The 23,500-nt window shown below is 32.5% G+C and overlaps 2 protein-coding genes across 2 annotated transcripts in view; both read right to left on the bottom strand.

Annotated features, from left to right (window-relative positions):
• Positions 1-23,500, bottom strand: part of LOC127727848 (nuclear GTPase SLIP-GC-like) — a 199,256-nt gene that overhangs the window by 88,685 nt on the left and 87,071 nt on the right. The window contains exon 6 of the mRNA XM_052234963.1: positions 23,266-23,453. Coding sequence (XP_052090923.1) covers positions 23,266-23,453 — 188 coding nt within the window. The remainder of the gene's footprint in view (positions 1-23,265; positions 23,454-23,500) is intronic.
• LOC127727891 (uncharacterized) lies at positions 8,224-16,098 on the bottom strand. Its single transcript, XM_052235054.1, has 2 exons — positions 15,757-16,098; positions 8,224-9,405 (listed from the first exon to the last, which is right to left on the bottom strand). The coding sequence occupies exons 1-2, from the start codon at positions 15,839-15,841 to the stop codon at positions 8,891-8,893; spliced, it is 600 nt and encodes a 199-aa protein (XP_052091014.1). The 5' UTR covers positions 15,842-16,098; the 3' UTR covers positions 8,224-8,890.

Genomic DNA, 23,500 nt, shown 5'->3' with positions numbered 1-23,500 from the left:
ATCAGTGTTAAAATGACTTGTCAAGCTTATGGATGTTCTACCCGACCAAGCAATGGAAAAAGCCTACATAGTTTCCCAGATCCAGTAAAAAAGAAAGAATTGTACCAGACTTGGATCTGCAACTTAAACTTACAAGAAGCAAGCTTTATTAGTTACCTGTTACCTGTCGGGTAGGTTCACCCTTTCTAAGAGTCACTCCCAATGGGATTTATTTAGGTTAATAATATGTACATCATATAAAGTTGTACATTTAAACTTTTATAAAATATCAATATGTACCAAGAACAAGGTTGTGTGTGAGGACCATTTTGAAACATCTTGTTTCGAAGGAAATTTGATGGTAATTATAACTTTGGCAGTTATATTAAGAGATAGTTATTGCTTTTCTGTTGTTCTCCGTTCTAAAGACATGGCTGTGCAAAATAGTATGAACTCAAAGGCCAGGTGCTTTAAATCTATTAAAATTAATTGTAACCTACAGTTGTTAACTTCTATGTAATTTTGTCTCTGGTGGAGAAATAAAACAACACTTTTTTTTTAATTTCTATAGTTTTTTTTTGTTAACATGTTCAAGTGCTTTGGTATAGAATAATTCCCACTACGATTATTAAAATAAGAAGTATGAAAAACAGACAATATCATAAAATCAAGTAATGCTTTACTAAAATTTATTAGAATACTTTACAAGACATCTTAATTGTTTCAATGGGTTTATATATATATAAGAAATAGTCAGCGTACAATGCCTAAGTCAGGTTTAAGAGCTGTAAATGACAGAAGATCGTACATCGGTTTTAGCTCGTCGTTAAATTTACATTTTTGCTCTGAGATATAGTATCAAGTATTATATAGGGCTTAGGCTATTATAATGTAATAGTAGTCTCAATAAAGGAAAAAAAAGTCCGCAGATTCTTATTCTGGAGGAATTATAAACTGAGATATATCGTTATGCTCTCATTTAGATTTTAAAAAGGTGTTGATTTGAGATCTTTTGAAAATATTTTTTTTTAATGCTTTTTTTTAACTTATATTTTTAGTTTATTTTGGATTTTCCTCCTAACTTGACCAATGTTCAAAAAATTGTCTAAGGTAATCAGCATGGCTTAATTATTACCAGGGTGGTGTCAAAGTGACACATTTGGGTATTCTAACGGTTGACTTCCTGGCAGGTTTGTTAATACACAATGAACAAGGTACATGAGTCGCGTGCGTGATCGCAAGTGAACCAGGTGTGCACAGGAAAAAATTTATGAAATATGCCATACCAAATAAACTGTCCGTGATATATACATCCTGTGTACAACTGTGTGTCACGATTCTGATAGTAATATATAGCATATTTGTATAAAGGGATAAAATGTTATTCCAAGTTGTTTCCCGCCGTGCCAAATTTGCAGTGCAAACTTAACTTTTAGCTTATTTTTTTTTTCAAAATGTAAATAAAAATATCTGCCAGTCTCAATTACAGAATAACTTCCAGATTATTGTTCAGGTTGTACAAAATAGAAGCTAAGACAATTTGGAAATAGAAATACATATGAAGTTCAGGGTCGGACCCGAAATCTCCATGACTTTTAACATGTGGGGAACAAAATTTAAGAGTTGTTTAGAATATGTATAGTATAGGCCAAAATGTAAGTGTTGTTAAGAATAGGTATAGGCCTAATCCCCAAGTTATCTATTTTCATTTTAACAAGTATTTATTTTTCAGCACCTATTCTTCCCTTTTCTATAATTTTTAGGTCCCGTTATTTCTAATCAGTACATCCCGTTTATACCCTCACATATGGTAACGGAAACAATTTTCATTTATCAAGGTCTTTGACTTTTTGTCTTGTGATTTTCTGTAAAACATTCGGAATGCATTTGTGTTATTCAAAATATATGAAACAGTTCAGTATCACAGCTGCTCATCCTTCCACAAAAATGTTGAATTGCCCCCTCCCCCTTTCACTATTTTTGGAAGTCAAATTAAGCTGTGGCTTCATTTTCACTCTAGATAAACAGTGTTATATTTCGAAATAAATGATGTTATTTTTCATATTTGTTCATTCATTTAACATGTGAAATATGAATATCAATTAGTAAACTTCGGATTATACAAATGCAGAATATACCGTGCAGGTTTGTTTTCGTTGAAAGAGATGAGAGACCTGGAAAAAAAGTTATCACATCGGTATTGCAAGACACCCATTAGTTAGTTTGTACTTTAGAATACCAAACTTCCGCAAAATAAGATAAGTCATTTGAATAAAATAAGGAGTTTTGGTAGGTTTGCCAATGAGACAGCTACCCAAATGAAGTGGACTTTAGTAGCTATATAAGTCACAGTATGGCCTTCAACAGTGAGCAAAAGCAAAAGTATATTGTATAATGCAACTAAATATGAACATGAAAGGATTGAAGGAGACATATTTATAAATATACAACAGAATATATTTAGCATAAAACAGTTTGATAAAAATTCGGAAATCAAATCAAATCTAATATATGTCCATTTTACAACTATTCAGAGTCTGACATGTCACTTTCAAATTCTTTGAAGGCTTCGTAAACACCATGTTGTGACGGAAATTCTTTCCTAATAATGTTTACAACACAAGCTGGTACAGTTACTCTGTTTCTCTTGCCAAGTGGTTGACCTTTCCTGACCCAACAAACAAACTGCAATAAGCCATTAGTCTGTTTTGCCTGTGAGTTAGTACGTCTGGAGCTCTACCTCTATGGCGCTTGTACCTCAAAAAACTTATGAAGCTTGTTTCGAGAACAACCGGGTTCAGACAAACTGTTCTAAAATCGATATTGTCACAGATACATTCACCCAATTCAATCTTAACATCGAAGAGAGTAAATGCGTGGCAACAATGACATTCCGCAAAATAATGGCATAACTATATATTTAGTACATGAACACCAATCAGTGTTAAACTGGCGAGGGTTGCTAATGATATCATGATGTCAGGAAGTTTCTGCAGCTTCCATTTCCTGAAGCTCCTCTTCAGTATACTCTGGTTCTAGTGCGTACCAAAATTGACCATACTCGTCAAAATCAGTCTCTCTTAAGGGACTGGACACACTGTGTGTACTATCACTCTCTCTTTTTTCTTTTTTTTTTTTTTTGAGCACTCAGACTGTAGTTAACATTTACATTTTTTTATTTTTATAAAAAAACAAAAATAAAGAAAACTTTTTAAAAAGTGTTACAATTATTTCTTATATTATTACTAATAAAATTTTCCACATATAATAATTAATCTTATTTTCTTACTTTATGAAAGAAGAAAAATAACAAAGTAGTTACGTATCATGTATGTAAGTTAGTATTAAAGTTTAGAAAATTGCAAAGTTGTGTTTTACAGATGCGTAGAAGGAAGAAAGTGTGAAAACTCGACTAGAGAATTTTGAGGAGATATATGTTTTAAAGTAAAAATAGAAATAAAATATAATAAAATGCTCCGCTGGGCGCAGCTTGATACGACCGCAGAGGTCGAACCCTGAACAGGTGGGGCAAGTATGGACACAATATTCAAGCTTGATACAGCTCTGAATTTGGATTGTGATTAAATATTTGACACAGCATAGGTTTCTGACACAGAATGAATGTGGTCTAAGAACTTAAAAAATTTTAATTTACCTATTCAAACCATATCAGTATTATTTGCTTTTATATATAAATCAGAAATAACCAATTTTAAATGGAAAATTTTAAAGGAAAAAAAAGGAAAAAAAGGAGAAAAAAATCCCCGCCCCAAATTTTTTGAACCCCTTATGATTCATCACCCCCAAACTCAATCCCAGCCTTCCCTTTGTGGTATAGTACCTTGCAGTGCAATTTCAGAGAGATCTATACACTTGAACACAAGTTATTGTCTGGAAACTAGAAAAATGCTTATTTTTGGCCCCTTATTCCTAAACATTTTGGGCAATTACCCCCAAACTCAATTCCAGTTTTCCCTTTGTGATATGGAACCTTGTAGTACAATTTCAGAAAGATCCATACACTTACACACAAGTTATTGTCATGAAACTAGAAAAATGCTTGTTTTTTGCCCCTTTTTTGGCCCCTAATTCCTAAAATATTTGATGCAATTACCCCCAAAATCAATCCCAGCCTTTCCTTTGTGGTATAGTACCTTGCAGTACAATTTCAGAGATTCACTTGAACACAAGTTATTGTCTGGAAACTAGAAAAATGCTTATTTTTGGCCCCTTATTCCTAAACATTTTGGGCAATAACCCCCAAACTCAATTCCAGTTTTCCCTTTGTGATATGGAACCTTGTAGTACAATTTCAGAAAGATCCATACACTTACACACAAGTTATTGTCATGAAACTAGAAAAATGCTTGTTTTTTGCCCCTTTTTTGGCCCCTAATTCCTAAAATATTTGATGCAATTACCCCGGAAATCAATCCCAGCCTTCCCTTTGAGGTATGGTACCTTGCAGTACAATTTCAGAGAGATCCATACACTTGAACACAAGTTATTGTCTGGAAACTAGAAAAATGCTTATTTTTTTGGCCCCTTATTCCTAAACATTTTGGGCAATTACCCCAAACTCAATTCCAGCTTTCCCTTTGTGATATGGAACCTTGTAGTACAATTTCAGAAAGATCCATACACTTACACACAAGTTATTGTCATGAAACTAGAAAAATGCTTGATTTTTGCCCCTTTTTTGGCCCCTAATTCCTAACATTTGGAGGCAATTACCCCCAAAATCAATACCAGCATTCCCTTTGTGATATGGAACCTTGTGGTACAATGTCAGATAGATCCATACACTAACAAACAAGTTATGTCTGGAAGTTACAAAAATGCTTATTTTTGGCCCCTAATTCCTTAACTGTTGGTACCATAACCATCAAAATCAATCCCAACCTTCCTTTTGTGGTATTGAACCTTATGGTAAAATTTCATAGAGATCCATTCACTTAAACTAAAGTTATTGTGCGAAAACCAATGTGTCTTCGGATGAACGACGACGACGACGCTAACGTCATACCAATATATGAGCGGTCGTATGAAAAGATATCACAAAGAGATAACAATAAAAAAAACCACAAATTATTAAATTTTACTTACTACATTCATATTCATTTTCAGTTTTGGCATTTTCACCATAATCAAAGCGCGAAAGCGCTGTAAAGGCAGTTAATTACAGGTTGTGTGTATTTTTAGTCCAGTTATATCATTATCTTGCATAGTACATTGTACTTATCAGAGGTGGCTTTCAGTATTTCAGATTTAGAGTTCTCTAATGATATTGAACAAGTTTTATGAATGTCATATTCTGAGCACTATATGAAGGCGATTGTTCTCACTTGTTTACGAACTAGTGCATTATGTCCAGTTAGTACCTTTTTTATCTATGTTTATAGTCAAATACTGTTTAAAATAGTTTGGCATTTTCTTTTAAGTAATAAGTAAATGTTATCAACTGTATTTTATTCAACTTTGCAAATGTGGTTTGTTACTGGTAAGTACAATGTATGGATGATAGTTGTTTCATTGGCAATCATAACACATCTCCTTATTTATATAATGATCTATATTCAACGACCTCAGGTACAAAAAAAATGTATGTAACTAAACTATGATGGGAAACCTTTGACTTCTTTCTTTAATATAAACTTTTGATTTGGTACCATAGAACTATGTAGAATAAATGTACATTGCAACATGTCAACTCTTTCAATGACAATACTTTTTTTAGAAACTATAACTCCAAGCAAAATTATATTTCCAAGTATAAAGTAATTTATGAATGAAACAAGAGTGCACACGCTGAAATGTCTCGCCTTCTTTACTAATCATTGATATTATGTTGATAGTCCTAAATATAAAGCTTTATTACAACTGTCACATAAACTTAACATTAACCAAGTAAACTAAACATTGACCAATGAACCAAGAAAATGAGGTCAAGGTCAGATGAACCATGCTAGGCAGGCATGTACAGCTAACAATTCTTCCATACAACAAATATAGTTGACCTATTGCTTATAGTTTAAGAAAAACAGACCAAAACACAAAAACTTAAAACTGAGCAATGAACCTTGAAAATGAGGTCAAGGTAAAAAAAAACCTGCGTGACTGACATATAGATCATAAAATATTTCCATACACCAAATATAGTTGAACTATTGCATATAGTATTAGAAAAAAAGACAAAACTCAAAAACTTAACTTTGACCACTGAACCGTGAAAATGAGGTCAAGGTCAGATGACACCTGCCAGCTAGACATGTACACCTTACAATCATTCCATACACCAAATATAGTAGACCTATTGCATACAGTATAAGAAAAACAGACCAAAACACAAAAACTTAACTATAACCACTGAACCATGAAAATGAGGTCAAGATCAGATGACACCTGCCAGTTGGACATGTACACCTTACAGTCCTTCCATACACCGAATATACTAGACCTATTGCTTATAGTATCTGAGATATGGACTTGACCACCAAAACTTAACCTTGTTCACTGATCCATGAAATGAGGTCGAGGTCAAGTGAAAACTGTCTGACGGGCATGAGGACCTTGCAAGGTATGCACATTCTAAATATAGTTATCCTATTACTTATAATAAGAGAGAATTCAACATTACAAAAAATCTTAACTTTTTTTTCAAGTAGTCACTGAACCATGAAAATGAGGTCAAGGACATTGGACATGTGACTGACGGAAACTTCGTAACATGAGGCATCCATATACAAAGTATGAAGCATCCAGACCTTCCACCTTCTAAAATATAAAGCTTTTAAGAAGTTAGCTAACGCCGCCGCCAGATCACTATCCCTATGTGGAGCTTTCTCCGACAAAAGTCGCAGGCTCGACAAAAAGGAGTTCTTAATTAAGTAATAAACTGATTCGCTGAGCGCAGCTGGATACACCCACAGAGGTCCAACCCTGAACAGTTGAGGCAAAAATGGACACAATATTCAAGCTTGATACAGGTCTGAATTTGGATTGTAATTAAATATTTGACATATTATAGTTTCTGAATAAATGTAGTCAAAGAATTTGAAATCGGTTATATGAATTGAATTTATATTCAGTTAAAGATTTCTTGCTGTTGTGCAATACACTGTGCTGTTGCGCAATACTTAATAAATCTGTTGCCAGACTATAAACAAATAAAGTTCAATTTATTCTCAATGTCATATTTGAAATTTATGAAAATCAATAGGGAGATTACATCAATAGCTATAAATAAATCACCAAAGTTTCATGCGAACTGCTTAAAGCATTTTTGAGTTGTTGTCCAAAAACTGGAAAATCCCCCCCTTTTTAATGAATAAAACCCCATAACTCAATAATGTAAAATCTAAAATTTATAAAATTCTAAAGGGAGCTCACTGATTGATAATTTAGTCTTAGATGCAAGATTTTTTTATCAGTTTGTGGCTTTGAACTAGCTGTCAGTAAATGCGAGTACACTCAGATCTGTACTAAGTGTCTTTTTGTTGTTTGGATGTACAACTACCCGGCCACGTCCACTTGTATTTGTATTTATCCATCTGATGAGTTAAGCCTCTTTCAACTGATTTTTATAGTTCGCTCTTATATTGTACTGTTACACCACTGTCCCAGGTTAGGGGGTGGGTTGGGATCCCGCGAACATGTTTAACCCCGCCACATTCTGTATGTACATGTATGTGCCTGTCCCAAGTCAGGAGCCTGTAATTCAGTGGTTGTCGTTTGTTTATGTGTTGCATATTTGTTATTCGTTCATTTTTTGTACATAAATTAGGCCGTTAGTTTTCTTGTTTGAATTGTTTTACATTGTCATTTCGGGGCCTTTTATAGCTCACTGTGCGGTATGTGCTTTGCTCATTGTTGAAGGCCGTACTGTGACCTATAGCTGTTAATTTCTGTGTCATTTGGTCTCTTGTGGAGAGTTGTCTCATTGGCAATCATACCACATCTTCTTTTTTATATTTACATCAACAGATATAAACAATTCACCAAAGTCAAGGTGAGACAACAAAACTTAGTTGTAAGATCTCTGAAATTATTTACACGGTACAAGTTTTTCTAATTGTTGGAGATTGTATGGTGACAGTAACACCTGTAACTGCTTAACCCATTTCTTATGCACTTTGGTTCGATAAACTCACTGAATATCATACCACATCTCCTTATTTTTATATGCATTACAATTTACATGTGCATGTAATTGTAAATAATATTTATATATATATCAGAACAAACTTCATTGCGTCACTTTTATTTATGCATCCTTTGGCACAATACAAGTTCTAAAATTACACAACAGAAAACAACTAAATGTTATTTCAGATGAAAGTTTTGTTTCAGTTCCATTCATAGGATTTCTTAGAATTTTGTATGTTTTGCCAAGTCCAATAATTAGCTCTATGTGCACGTGTTAATTGGAGACTTTTCTATCCCGTATAAGAGTTTTGGAACTAATTCTGTTTCTTTTTTTGAAAAAAGTGAGCAAACAAATCTTGCACATTTAAACCTTTGTCTGCCATCACACTGTCACCTGGATCACATAATTGAACTATTCTACATCTTTCAACTATTTCACAGTCACTGGTACAACCAACATATGCATTAGAGACATAGTTGACTAAACCACCAGGTGTCGAACATACAAGTATTTTCAGTGTTTCTGTTTTTATATGATGAAAAGGTTGCCTGAGCTCTAGGAGCTTTAGGTTTTATCACGGGATATTCTGTTCTGTCAATAATAATCCAAGTTGTAGGAAACTTTAATTCTAAGTTGGATGGCGAAAAATACCTGACTAAACCACTAAATGGCCAAGTGTTAGCCTCACGCCACTGTTTAGACATAAAAACAATCCATGTTTACACAATATTCTTAACACTAGTTTCAATCTAGAATCTAGACAGTTCAAAGTTGGTTGTATAATGCATCAATTTCATCAAAGTCATAAAAAAACTGATTTTCAAATGACACCCTATCAATTTGAAAATATATGTATCTCAAACAATGTGCTGTTGGACCAAGTGTGGTCAAAACAAATAAAAATTTAGTATACAACTCTAAACCGGTATAAAAATGCATGGCTGTGTCACGTGTCTTCATTTCAAAATTCTCTGCTGAAAATATAGGCATTGATGGTGTTTGCGTAATTCCATCTGTGAAGCTCAACATTAGCTCGGCAGTTGGTGGTGGACAGTCATAAATCTTGTCTGCAGTATGAATTACTTCTTCAGGAAAACCAACTTTACAATCAAAACTTTCCTCTAGATTTCTACTACAATATTCATCAAGTTTAGTTCTTTTGTTTTCACAGGAAACTGCCCTGATTTTTCTTTTTGCGGACGATTCAGTCTCTTGCTTGGTCCAGGAAAATAGGCTGGGATTGGCAGTAGACTTAAGTCTCTGTATGGTGGGTTTGTGCCCTGAAAAAGGTTATAAAACATTAGTTTTTTGATAATTAAATGAACTTCCATTAGCAATGCATACTTTGTACAGAAGCAAGTTAACTCGTACCATTGTAAACTCGTACCACGTAAACTCGTACCAACGTAAACTCGTACCACTGGGAAGTCATACCAATCAGAACTCGTACCACTGCAAACTCGTACCATTAAAAATATATTCAAAAATACGAAAGTTTTATGATTTTTTTTTTGGTAAACTAAATAAAAAAAGTTGAATTACTTGAATTTTATACTAGATTTTAATGAAAACTTAGACAAAAATACGAATGTTTTATGATTATTTTTTTTTTAAGCTTTATACAAAAAATTAAAATATCTTTGAAATTTATACCAGATTTTAATGAAAACTTAGACAAAAATACAAATGTAATTTCTTAATTACCATGCTAATAAATATATTAAATTCCTTTGATTGTGTGATTATTGGTTGATTATTAACTAATCAACTTGGTTTTTTTTATCTTTAACTAATCAACTTGTATAATCATATAAGCATGGTCATATTCTGCTGAAATGTGCTGAATATTGTATAAAAATAAATTTCATACTTTCTAACTGTTGGTCATAAACAATTTTAAACCTTTAAAACACAATCAATAAATTCTTTCATTAAATAAAATTCTTTTTAGAAACAATAGAAAAATACCCAAATCTATTCAATGTTACTGATTTGGAATGATTAAAAATTAAATCAAATAGTTGTCAGTAAAAGTTTAAAAAAGAGTCTATTCAAGGGAGACAACAAAGCCAATCTGCCACGGTTTTCTCTATCCAATTAGACAAGGAAAATTAGCTACAAATTGGTTATTGTAATTTCAAATTATACACATTTTACAGACTTAAGAGGTATTGAGTGAAATTAAAGTATATATTCAGTTAAACACCATTTGAATGCATTTAAATAAGTGGGTACGAGTTTACAATGGTATGAATTTACCGTGGTACGAGTTAGCAGTGGTACGAGTTTGCATTGGAACGAGTTTTTGTTTAGTGGTACGAGTTGACATTGGTACGAGTTACAATGGTACGAGATAACTATAATTCCTTTGTACTCGTAACCTGGCAAAATATTAACTAGATTTATTCATTACAATCTGGATAAAACTATGTTAGCCTGATTCAATGTACATCAAAATGTATGTTATGTAAATCCAAAGGACAAACAATGAGAGACGTATGCAACAAACATACATTGTTTGTACCTAAATAACTATAATGAATGCACGTCGTTTCGTAACCTGGTCGTTTCGTACCTGGTCGATTCGTAACTACGTTGTTTTGTAACTGAGACGTTTCGTACCTGGTGTAAATATATATGGTTATAACGTGTTAGTTTAAATTAATTAGTTTAAATGAAAAAGTTAAAGTTATTATTTAAAAATGATCAAATTGTTCATCTAATAATAACAATATTGTAATATTTTTAATTTAAAACTTTCTTAAATCTTTTTAAATATTGGCTAATTTGCTAATTGGTAATTCAGTTCAGTTTCATGTATATTCCTCCATTAATTGTGGAGCACTACCCATAGGGTATAATTGTAGCAACTATATACACCTTAGAACATAAGGAACCATTTAATTATGTACAGATGACTGAATTTAGGCAATAGTAATTACTAAATAATTAATATTATAACTAATTCATAGGATTGTCATCATAAAATTTTAAAAATAATATTCATAATGTTATGACCAGGTTGTTGGTCACCTCTGTCATATTTATTAGTTTCGGGGGAAACTAGCGGTATCTTAAATAAAGTCCAAGTCGCTGGAAAGTTTACATATTTATTTCGCATCCATATATTTCAATCATTAAAACATAACTGAATAACAACATAAAAACATATATAAAATACAATTTCAAAAGACTGATTGACATGCGTAAAATGAACCAATCAAAATATCTTTTTATCAAATATTATAAATCGCGTTTTGCCGAAAGCGGGGATTACGGATTAAAAACATGTTTCGTATAAGTTTGTGAAGAATGGCTTTCGGCAGTTATCACTTAGTGTCAATTTATCTACATTCTTTGTTACACAATCGTTTATCATAAAGACGGATATAAATCTTTGATAATTAATTTAAATGAAAGGATTATAGTTAAGTGTAAAATACAAGTAACTTTTGAATAGTGTACTAAACAATGAACTATTGAATTATTAAAAACCAATGACGACTCGGAATGATAATAAAAAGCATGAATTATAAAAATATACAAAATCCTAAAAGTGAACTTTGAACAAACAATTGTCGGGTCATATTAAGTGTTTTACACGGATTATGTGTCATAATCTTGGACAAAGGACTTAAATTCATTTACTCTATTCATTTAATTATTTATTCTCTGTAACAGTTTAGACAATAATTTACTTATACGTGTCGTACGTGTCGGACATTAATTACTCTTCTAATCTATTGTTATTTCTATTTGGCATATGTTAATCTTCTGAATCCTTTAATTGTTTGTGCTTATATATATTGTTATTGTTTGTATGTTACTTTACATTTGGTTTGGAGTTTGTTGTTCGGTCTTGCCGGACTGCTAAAAATAAAAGTTTAAGGAGCGAAATATTCCTTCTTGATTTCCATTTAGCCGGAACGCCATTTTACCCGGCTATATCTGGTGGAGGACCCGGGCAACGCATCTATCGGATACCTTGTTCTACCTGTGAAGCTGATCCCCCAGCAAACAGAAAAATGGATACGCGGAAAACCAGAAATTTTGACGGAGACTGGAGATACCAGATGTCTGATCATGGAACTACCTTCCAGACAAGAAATTTTCAACATATGGACAACTACCTATGTAAGTTTTGTGGAAAGACTGTGAACAATCAATTTCATTTTAGACAATGTATAGCAAAAACGTCATTTTGCTATAAGTGCAGAAGTTTTGGACATTACGCCAGAATGTGTAATTTTCACAGACAACCGGACGTGAAAGTTGTTAAAGTTAAATCCAAATCGAAGTTACGTCGTGACGCAGAAAGAATGAGAAAATTCAAAGAACAGAAAGCCATGTCAATGTTTCCTTGTGCGGAACTTAATACCATAGAACTGATGGACTTCTTTCCAACCTTAGAATATAACAAGGAATTTATAGATAACGTTAGACTCAGGCACGACCGAGTGAATTCAGAGAGAGTAAAATTTAAAATCAAAAGTGTTCACTATGAGAAGAAGTTTAAAGAGTTAAATCAAAAGCATACCAGCGTTGTTAGCAATCTAGAAAAACTTCAAAAACAAGGTGCAGATGATAAAAAAGATATGGAAAAATTACGGGAACATGAACCGGATTTTTTTTTTTTAGAGTTGTAAAGATATGTATCAGATACGAAATCTTGCGTAGTTTATAATAATGAAAAGTCTGCCTTACTTTTTGTATTTGATATAGGAGCAAGTCAAGGGGGAATCTCTAATCTATCTCGTTTTCTTTATTCTTGATTGACTTGCAAGACTTTCTAGAAACTACAAAATCTAAAGGGCTAGAAACTGTATTAAAGAGATACAGAAAATGAATAATGGTTTATTTTGCTGTTTGCTGATGATACAATGTTTATGTCAGAAACTTGCAGGATTTACAGATGATGCTAAACTTTTTTTTTTAAATTAAACAATGGAAACTGGAAATAAATGGAAAAAAATGATATCTTGTTTTCATAGGTCGATTGTCAATGAATTTGAAATTTGATATTGATAATCATAAAAATTGTGGCTGTAAATGAATATAGAGGGCTCAATTGTTGAAGGCCGTACGGTGACCTTTAGTTGTTTAAGGCCTTGCGGGTGCCCATAATTTCTTTCATTCTCTTTATAAGAACTTTATAGTCTTCTCATTGGCAATTAATCCTACCACATCTTCTTATATCTGATGTAGTTTGTTTTTTTAATTCGCAACGCTTGTTTGTAATTATCAGCGTGTGATTTATGCTTCATGCCAAGGAATTGCCTCTGTTGAAATTCTGCAAACACCCCATAGAGCAAATTACATGGATGATTAATATTGACCATTTGGTATATGGCCGTGTTCTAAGCGACACGTACATGAAGGTCATAAATTAATTTGTTGAATGAAATCAAATCTTTTTTTATCTACTAATGAGTGCCGTAGGAGGTCGACCGGAATTTTTAGCGAGGATTTCATGGCATGTAACAGATAGAAAACTCAGGGTTAGAATTCATAGAACAGAAAAGGGGCAGTGGCAAATATTTCATGTATATTATGAACACAGAGAAGATTACCCCGGCACCCTTTGCCAAAAAAAACCCTTCTTTTTCTTATTTGTGCCTTCGGACTTTATGTTTTGAATTGTAGTTTCACTTTCCATATTCGGTATTTATTAAAATGTAAGCTCCACGCGGTAAAAATCACGTGATGCAGGAATATAGTATCTTGGAGTTCAGTTTATGATAGATTAGATTACGAGAATAAAGACAATAAGTCTTTTCATTATATATATGAATAATTAACCAAAGGTGCTGATCTACTTGGTCAGTTTCTTTAGTCTGTAAAAAGACTAGCTACAACGTAGACCTATATGCACGTGTAGTTAATAAATTAAATAAAAAAAACTGTTATGAAACAGACACACATCTATCTATGATACTAGATACGAAATAAATAGCTAAAGGTCGGCCTCTGATGAGGGTTTACCTGGGAATACTCCCGAAAGAACCCGAAACATTGCATATTAAATTCTAAAGAATTAAGCAATAAAAAGTACGTAGTGTCAGGTCAGAAATATTGATACCATACCATGAATACGTGGGTTTATGGTCTTTTTATAAAACAAAATTATTTTCAAAACTTTACATGCAGTTTTTCGCTTATTAGATGAGAATATAAATTGTATGGTGATACTGAGTATCTTGCTGTATTTGCATTAACAGTGACCAGATTTCTCTACCACAAAAGGTCAGATACCAGGCATTACTATCTCTGTCATAAGTTAGGCCTTTGCAGTGGACGATAACAGAATAATATCACCGGCATATATTAAGCAATTCATTCTTATAGAAGTTTTAAAATAAATTAAACATAAAAAATCGAGGAATCACATTTAAATCTCAAAATAAACACACACAAAAAATTGAATCCATTTATGACATAAAACAAGTAGATAGTTACGGTTTCTAGGGGAAAAAATCTTTTAATTATTTTGTATTAGGTTTAACCAAGTATCATAACCATAAAATACTGGATGTTTTATTTTTTCATTAATCGAAGAAAAAAACCCAGAAAAAAACCACATTACAGCCAATAAACTAAAACAATTAATACTTCTATCTATTTGACAAAACAAAAACTATATAGAAAAAAAAGAAATAATAATTCAGAAAACACAATCATCAATCATAGGCCGAAGTAATGGTCCGAATTTGGTATAGGCCGAGTTAATCAGTAGCGTCATAATCGACCCAAAAATACAAATACAAAATGGAGTTGTCTCCCTTTCAGGTTCGGGCGACCAATTTTTTGGTAATTTCCACGATAAAAAGTTTTTGGCACAGTTGTAAGAACAATTTTAAGTCAAATATGAAAGATTATTACATTTGGGACATAAAATAAGAATTCGAATTTAATCACTTAGGCAGATTAAGGTTTGGTTTAAGAAAAACTTTTAGGTTCGGGTTACCACTTTTACCGAGGTGGAAATTAATAAACCTTAAATTTATCATTGTTAGTGATGTTTGGAAAAAAACCTTTTCATACATGAGATAAAATTTAATTATACATCAAATATATAAACGTTTGTAGAAAAAAACGAAACATAAAGGGCATAATATATGTAAAATAAATTTCCGGTTCGGCAAATTTCCGGCAAATTCCGGTTCCGGTTCGGGTTACCACTTTTACAGAGTACCGGTCTCAGGTACGAAACGACCTAGTTAAGTTACGAATCGACTAGTTACGAAACGACCAGGTTACGAAACGACCTGCACCCACTATAATATAGATGAGAGCATGTCATTGTTTTGTTCCTGTTAACATTGTCATTGATATTTTTCAAGAAAGTCTATGAGGCATAGCTTATGCATTCCTGTCATTACTACATAAGCATAATTACTGCTAAAATAATTCTCAGTACGATATACCTCTTGTAAGAAATCATTATAATTGTAGCAAGCACCAAAAAATCTCAAACAGATCACATTGAATCGTAATCCAAAAAATTATGACGTCTTGAATTAACCACCCCCTTTTATTCTAAAACGATAATTGCGGTTGTAAACTGACTTTGGTTTATTCGCATGGCGATTACATATATAACTATATATTTTAAAAAGAAAATAGAGTTTTACCATGAATAGTTTCCTGCACGTAGTCTTTTTCAGTAAAATGTGCCTTGCAAACAACAGCTGATTGAGATGGACTCCACGATTTCATCGTGTTCTCGTCCAATCTGCGTATGGGCCATGGCGTTGATCCAACTTTTTCTTCTTTTTAAGTCATTTGGAAATGCATGTCCTCCTCTTAAATGACATCCAGGTACACAACAACAAGTACTTGGCATCGTTAATTAAAAATGCAACTGTAATAGTTGCACAGTGCAGAAACCGGAAGTTGAAGTACAGGATCGGCTACCACGGCGCCACCTATTCAGGAACGATAATTTGCTACTTTATATAACTGCGAAATAACTATAACGTTAGACGGGTTCGCGTGCATAAACAGAAATGCGCTTTAAATTGTATAATATAATTCATGTTCAGTCGACCTTTAATTTTATATCAACGACTGAAATGATTTATAAACATCTAGATTGCAGAAAACACTCGAAATTAACCCGAGCTCTTTCCACACGGAATTCAAATAATTCTAGTTTGTCAATCGGTTGACTGCTTATAATGTAAAATACAAATATATCAAAAGTTTTTAAAACTAACAAAACACAATGATCGTTTCTCTATTTCCCAATGTAAATGAAATGAGACAAAAAACATTTTATACCACAATAAGAAGAGGAGAGAATCAACATTTTCCGGATCTACTTGGAGCTAAATGACCCCCCACGTAGATAAGTTGGATATCGCGGAAAGAAATATTGACACGGCAACTAGAAAGGCATTAAAGCACTGCCTTTAAAAACCTAAGTACTATCATTCTCCAAACTAGACATTTTTAGTTATGATTTTATGATTCATTTGTAAATCATATATACACTGTCATATAAAAACAAGCAGGCTCAAATCAAAAGAGAATAAAATGCTTCGCTGGGCGCAGCTTGATACGACCGCAGAGGTCAAACCCTGAACAGTTGGGGCAAGTATGGACACAACATTAAAGCTTGATACAGCTCTGAATTTGGATTGTGGTTAAATATTTGACACAGCATAGGTTTCTGACACAGAATGAATGTGGTCTAAGAACTTAAAAAAATTTAATTTAACTATTCAAACCATATCATTATTATTTGCTCTTATACATAAATCAGAAATAACCAACTTAAAATGGAAAATTTTAAAGAAAAAAAAAAGGAAAAAAAGGAAAAAAAATCCCCCCCCCCAAATTTTTTGAACCCCCTTATGATTCATCACCCCCAAACTCAATCCCAGCCTTCCCTTTGTGGTATAGTACCTTGCAGTACAATTTCAGAGAGATCCATACACTTGAACACAAGTTATTGTCTGGAAACTAGAAAAATGCTTATTTTTGGCCCTTTTTGGCCCCTTATTCCTAAACATTTTGGGCAATTACCCCCAAACTCAATTCCAGCTTTCCCTTTGTGATATGGAACCTTGTAGTACAATTTCAGAAAGATCCATACACTTACACACAAGTTATTGTCATGAAACTAGAAAAATGCTTGTTTTTTGCCCCTTTTTGGCCCATAATTCCTAAATTTTTGAGGCAATTACCCCCAAAATCAATACCAGCATTCCCTTTATGATATGGAAACTTGTGGTACAATTTCAGAGAGATCCATACACTAACACACAAGTTATTGTCTGGAAGTTACAAAAATGCTTTTTTTTTGCCTGTTTTTGGCCCCTAATTCCTTAACTGTTGGTACCATAACCCCCAAAATCAATTCCAACCTTCCTTTTGTGGTATTGAACCTTATGGTAAAATTTCATAGAGATCCATTCACTTAAACTTAAGTTATTGTGCGAAAACCAATGTGTCTTCTGACGACAACGACGCCAACATCATACCAATATACGGCAGCAAATTTTTTTGCGGTCGTATAAAAATATGTGAATAAAAGTTAATTGGATCAGCAAAATTAACAACCTTTGATCTCGAGTGTATTGGTAACTAATTAATGTGTTTTTATAATATAGCTCCTTCCATTATCCAAATATCAGATAATCTATATTATTTTATAAAATGAACCCTCCCGACCTCACCGAGATTTAATGCCAAACGGTAGAAGTATTACAGGTATTAAGTCATTAAATGAATTATAAATTACAGTAATTAATCATAAATGCGCAAAGATTGAAAAACAAATTCTCTTTATTCGTACATATTCTAGGTTCTATTCCGCTCATGTAAAGTTGACTTTAAGATGGTTTCCGATATTAATTAACACCATTTGGTCTCGGCGTTCAAATGTCTAAATTTAAGTGTTCCAGTACATTTTTGCCTAATAAGGACAATCAAAATGCTTTGGTAAAACTAGTTCTATTTTCCCTTTTATATGAGACCTAAATAAATGATAAAGAGTGTATGTCATTTCATTCTGACACCTGAATTTAGTTTCCTGACTTTAACCGAAAATTGTTCATTTCTTAGTTTATTAACTTATTAAATTCAAATAAATAATAGCACCAAATATAAATAATTCTTACATGATTTGCATGTTTACAAATACTTGAATTTGATTGGTCCATTAGAAGCTTTTCCCTTGGTTTACACTTCGATAAACCATGTTGCCGAAACTACTTTCACTGATCAATTCGTGCGCTATACACATGCATGTGATCCAGGGGGTACTGAGCAAATTGAGATTGAAAAACAAATTACATAATTTGTTTAAGCATAGAAAAAAGAAATAATGCATTCAAGCTTGGAAAATGTTTGAAATTTAAATAAAATAAAATTCCCTGAAATATCATGAATGATCTTACCGCGTTAACGTCATGGCAAAACATGACGACATACGAAGATTATTCCATTACTTGTACGCTTCAAATTCGGATAATATCTCATTAAAAGGACGTTTTTGAGGTATGTGATGTTTCATTTTAGATTCTATTGCATTAATCGCATATTTATGGATTTCAGAAAGTCAATATGGCAGCTAACTCTGTAGTTATGACATGTCCATTGTGCATTTGAGGATAAAAAGAAGCCAATGAATACAAAATCTTTAATTAAAAATTGCGAATGTTTTGCTAAGAATTATAAGGATTAAACACATTTTTTCTAGAGGTTATTGTTGAATGATTTAATATTGGATTAAACACATTTTTTCTAGAGGTTATTGATGTGTAAACTGGGGCGATTAACTCACAAACTGAATAAAAGTCCGAAGGACTTTTATGTAAAGTTTGTGAGTAAGCAACCCAGTTTACACATCAATAACCTCTAGAAAAAATGTGTTTAATCCTATATTAAATCATTCCACGGCGATCTATTTGTATTTGTCACCACCTTGAATATATATTTTAACTTTGTGTATTAAACGAGACCTCCAGTCTTATAATCCACTGATTCGAATTGACAGTCACATCTGGCACGGTTAGCCCTAGAGGCCCGGCCAATTGCCGATCTGCAAATAACATTTTACCTTTATACAAGCCTTCCACAACTATTGCCAGAGAATAATACACACATCGTATAAACCTAGTCATAGCGTAGATAGTAAAAGGTCAATAAGCGTACACCTATATTTGGTCTTTACAGTTTTAAGTTATATACTTTAATGTTCACGTTATCAGTCGGAAAAAGCAAATATTAAAAAAAAAATATATATATAATTTTTTGTGCTGTCAACAAAAATAAATCGAAATATATGCGGTAAATATAGAAAATTTTATCTCATGGATGCAAAAAGTTGCATGTCTGTTCGTTCATCGTCAGATGGTCATTAGCTATCAAAATTGGTCATCTGTGCACTTATTATTAAGTAAAAAATTTGATTAAAGACCAAGACTTATATGATTGTATTTTAAATCCCGGCATGCAATACCAGGAGAAGACGTCACGTACTACAGGGAGTACTGTGGATTCATTTTTATTCGTGGTATACCAATTTTCGTGGGTTTCGTGGGTCACAGCGAACCACAAATTTAAGAATTCAACGAAGAATAATCCCGAGAAATGTGTATGAAGTCGGATGTTTATTTCCAGTTATGTTATGCAGTTCTAGAATAGTGTTGACTAGCGATAAACATTGTAACATAACACATGTTTTTATTGAAAGAAGATACAAGTATTTTGATTAAATCAATAATAAATATATCGAATATCAGTGATAAATTACTTTTTAAAATTGATTTAAACTGTTCATGGAAAATAACTGCAAGTTGTTAATTACCGTGTCATAGTTTGGTTTACTGGTGATTAAAAATCAATAGGATTTAGTACGGGGATATTGCCCGTAGGTAATAAGTGTTTATGACAGGAACATTTATTTTCACACCTTTTACTTATACTTATATATTATATCGTGATTAGGGAAATGAGTTTTCAATCATAGAGTTTTGAATGCCTTATAAAATTACGACAAGAATTTATAAATTGTAAAACAAACAAACAATTTGTTGTCTCTGTCCATTATTGTAATAGAAGTTTTCAATGAACACTTTAACCTAGAATGACCAAGCAAGGATTTTGACAAATCAAAAGTTTTTCATCTTTTTTGTTTGTTTTATTATTGATCAAACCAAGGAGGTTATATGATCTCCTAAATCAAAAAGAAATCCACGAATTACGTATCTGAATTTTTTTTTTGTAATCAGCGATCCACGAATTTACGTATACCACGAAACGTCTTTTTTTCTCTATCCACGAAAATTGATACCCACGAAAATAAATGAATCCACAGTAGTCAATAAAAAATTTATTAATTATTGATTTTCTTCTTTATTACTGCACTGTATTTTATGTTATAATGAACATATTTAAACTATAAGTAAAAAATCGTGAATTTTCCCTTTAATATTGGCTAATGATAGGAAATCACTTTTTACCTGTGTTTTTAATTCATACCTGACATTGATCACAAGCTCAGAACTAAGGGAGCAGCCATTTAACTTTAAGGGGGGTTATGGTTTTTTGTCTGAGTCAGAAACGCGAACAATTTTATCTAGTTATTCAACGCTTCCAATTTTTATTTTGTTCAAAATTTAACACTATAAGGTATTGGGGAAATCTGGATTCAGAATATTTTTTTTTGTCCTCTGCTTGAACAGAATAATTTTATAAATTTATACTTGATCGGAGTTTTGTGGTAATAAGTATTGTGTATAAGTTTCATAAAATTTGGTTGAGGCTAACTTAAGTTAGAGAACTGAAACGAAAAATTCAGCAATTTTTCCAATTGTAAAGGGGCATAACTCTAGAACAGTAAAAGTGACACCACCAAAATTCAAACTTGATCTGTATTTTGTGGTAATAAGCATTGTGCATAAGTATCATAACATTTGGTTGAGGCTAACTTAAGTTAGAGAACGGAAACCAAAAATTCAGCAATTTTTCCATTTGTAAAGGGGCATAACTCTAGAACAATTAAACTGACGCCACCAAAATTCAAACTTGATCTGTGTTTTGTGGTAATAAGTATTGTGTATAAGTATCATAACATTTGGTTGAGGCAAACTAAAGTTAGAGAACGGAAACCAACTTTGGGATGTACACTCCTATGAAGAGTGACAGTCTACTAACCATATCTACAAAATTTGACTTTTTAATAGATCTTGCCTTGCTGATCATTTTTGTGATTTAAAGTGTTTATTTATCTATTATAATTTAAATCATATAAGGCATAAAGCTCTATTAAAATATCATAGTTTTCGTGATAATAGGCAAAAATGAAAACTAGAGGCTCTAAAGAGCCTGTGTTGCTCACCTTGGTCTATGTGCATATTAAACAAAGGACACAGATGGATTCATGACAAAATTGTGTTTTGGTGATGGTGATGTGTTTGTAGATCTTACTTTACTGAACATTCTTGATGCTTACAATTATCTCTATCTATCATGAACTTGGCCCAGTAGTTTCATTGGAAATTATTTTGTAAAAATTTACAAAATTTATGAAAATTGTTAAAAATTGATTATAAAGGGCAATAACTCCTTAAGGGGTCAATTGATAATTTTGGTCATGTTGACTTTTTTGTAGGTCTTACTTTGCTGTACATTATTGCTGTTTACAGTTTATCTCTATCTATAATAATATTCAAGATAATAACCAAAAGCTGAAAAAATTTCTAAAAATTACCAATTCAGGGGCAGCAACCTAAATGCTTTGGTTTCAGAGATATAAGCTAAAATTTTACCCCTATTTTCTATTTTTAGCCATGGCGGCCATCTTGATTGGCGGACGGGATCATTTGACAAATTTTTAAACTAGATACCCCAATGATAATTGTGGCCAAGTTTGGTTAAATTTGGCCCAGCAGTTTCAGAGGAGAAGATTTTTGTAAAAGTTAAAGACAACGGACGACGATGACGAAGGACAATGGATGCCAAGTGATGAGTAAAGCTCACTTGGCCTTTTAGGCCAGGTGAGCTAAAAATGAACCCCTGCCTTCTATTCAGACTATATATATACTGTAAAGTTGAAAACTTATGATCATTTCCTGAACAAGATAAAATCAAGAAAAATATTCCTTAGCATTAACTTCCTGTATAAAGAAAATCAGAGACAGGAACAAGAAGTAGAAGCTCTAAAGAGCATGGTTAATTCATCAGAATATATGTGAATCTTCATTTAACTTTTGAATGTATTAGAATAAAATTTAATTCACAACTAAATTCTTTTTTGTTGGTGTTGTATTTCCCATCCTTTTTTCTATATAAATTTAATACATCTACCATAGTTTTTGCCCAAAACACAAATAAACTGTTGACACAGAGAAATGTCTGGCCTGTTTGCATAAAATTCAAAAAAGACAATCTGATGTACAGCAACATTGCTAATTAATTCAAAGTCACTGGACCATGAACTAGTGGGCAGGGCCTCGAAATGGTCAACAATCAATTGGACACCATGCCTCATGTGCATTATCTTATTTCTAGGTTCAGTAAACTGTAAAATTTGATCAAAACCCTAATTTGGTATATTTATTATTTAGTTCACTTAATAATGAAAATGTGAACAAAGTTTCAAGTTGATGTGACCAAAAACTACCCTAAACCTAAACTTTAACCTATGTTAAACTAATGTTTTACAGGATACGGGACGTTTGTACAGACATATGCACAGACTAGAAAGCATAAGGCCCCTTTACTTTTGTATAACTAAAATATGGACATTGGTAAAACTAAAGACAATATCCCCTTAGCTGTGGGATTGTTAAGATATAGTTTTAAAAGAGATTACTGGTAAAACAAGGGGCACCCATTAAAGTGTTAAGCAATACCCTAACTCAAAATTCTATTTATTGGAAAAACGTAGGTGTGTGACAGATCTGGAAAACTTACACACTATAATTAACTCAACAGGCTTAATCTCCTGGCCAAATATGAAGTCCTTTTGTTCAGTAGTACCTTGGAAAAGATTGACAGAAATTTTTGTTAGACAAACAGATAAAAAGAAGGATGGATTGACAGGTGATGTAAATGCAACTATTAAATTAATATAACAATACACAATGGAAAAACATAGATTTAAATGAGAAGTGTAAAAGATAATATACCTTATTAATTCTGTATAGTTCAAGTCATCATTCTTTGTACAAACAAATGTTATTTTGTCACTGGAATAGTTCCCATCCATTAATAATTGGCGACTCAATCTCTCTTCTAACAACTCTTTGTTTATTTTACTACTAAAGGCCCGGTGCACATCTGCCACTACCAGAAAGTTTGAACAGTTTTCTACGTGCTAACAATAAAATATTTTCTAAGTCATAAAATGTGATGCAGATAGTA

This window comes from Mytilus californianus, unplaced genomic scaffold (assembly GCF_021869535.1).
Source record: "Mytilus californianus isolate M0D057914Y unplaced genomic scaffold, xbMytCali1.0.p SCAF_2, whole genome shotgun sequence".
Classification (NCBI taxonomy): Eukaryota; Metazoa; Mollusca; class Bivalvia; order Mytilida; family Mytilidae; genus Mytilus; species Mytilus californianus.
Note: the sequence above shows the minus strand (reverse complement) of the source record. Positions and strands in the feature narration are given on the sequence as shown.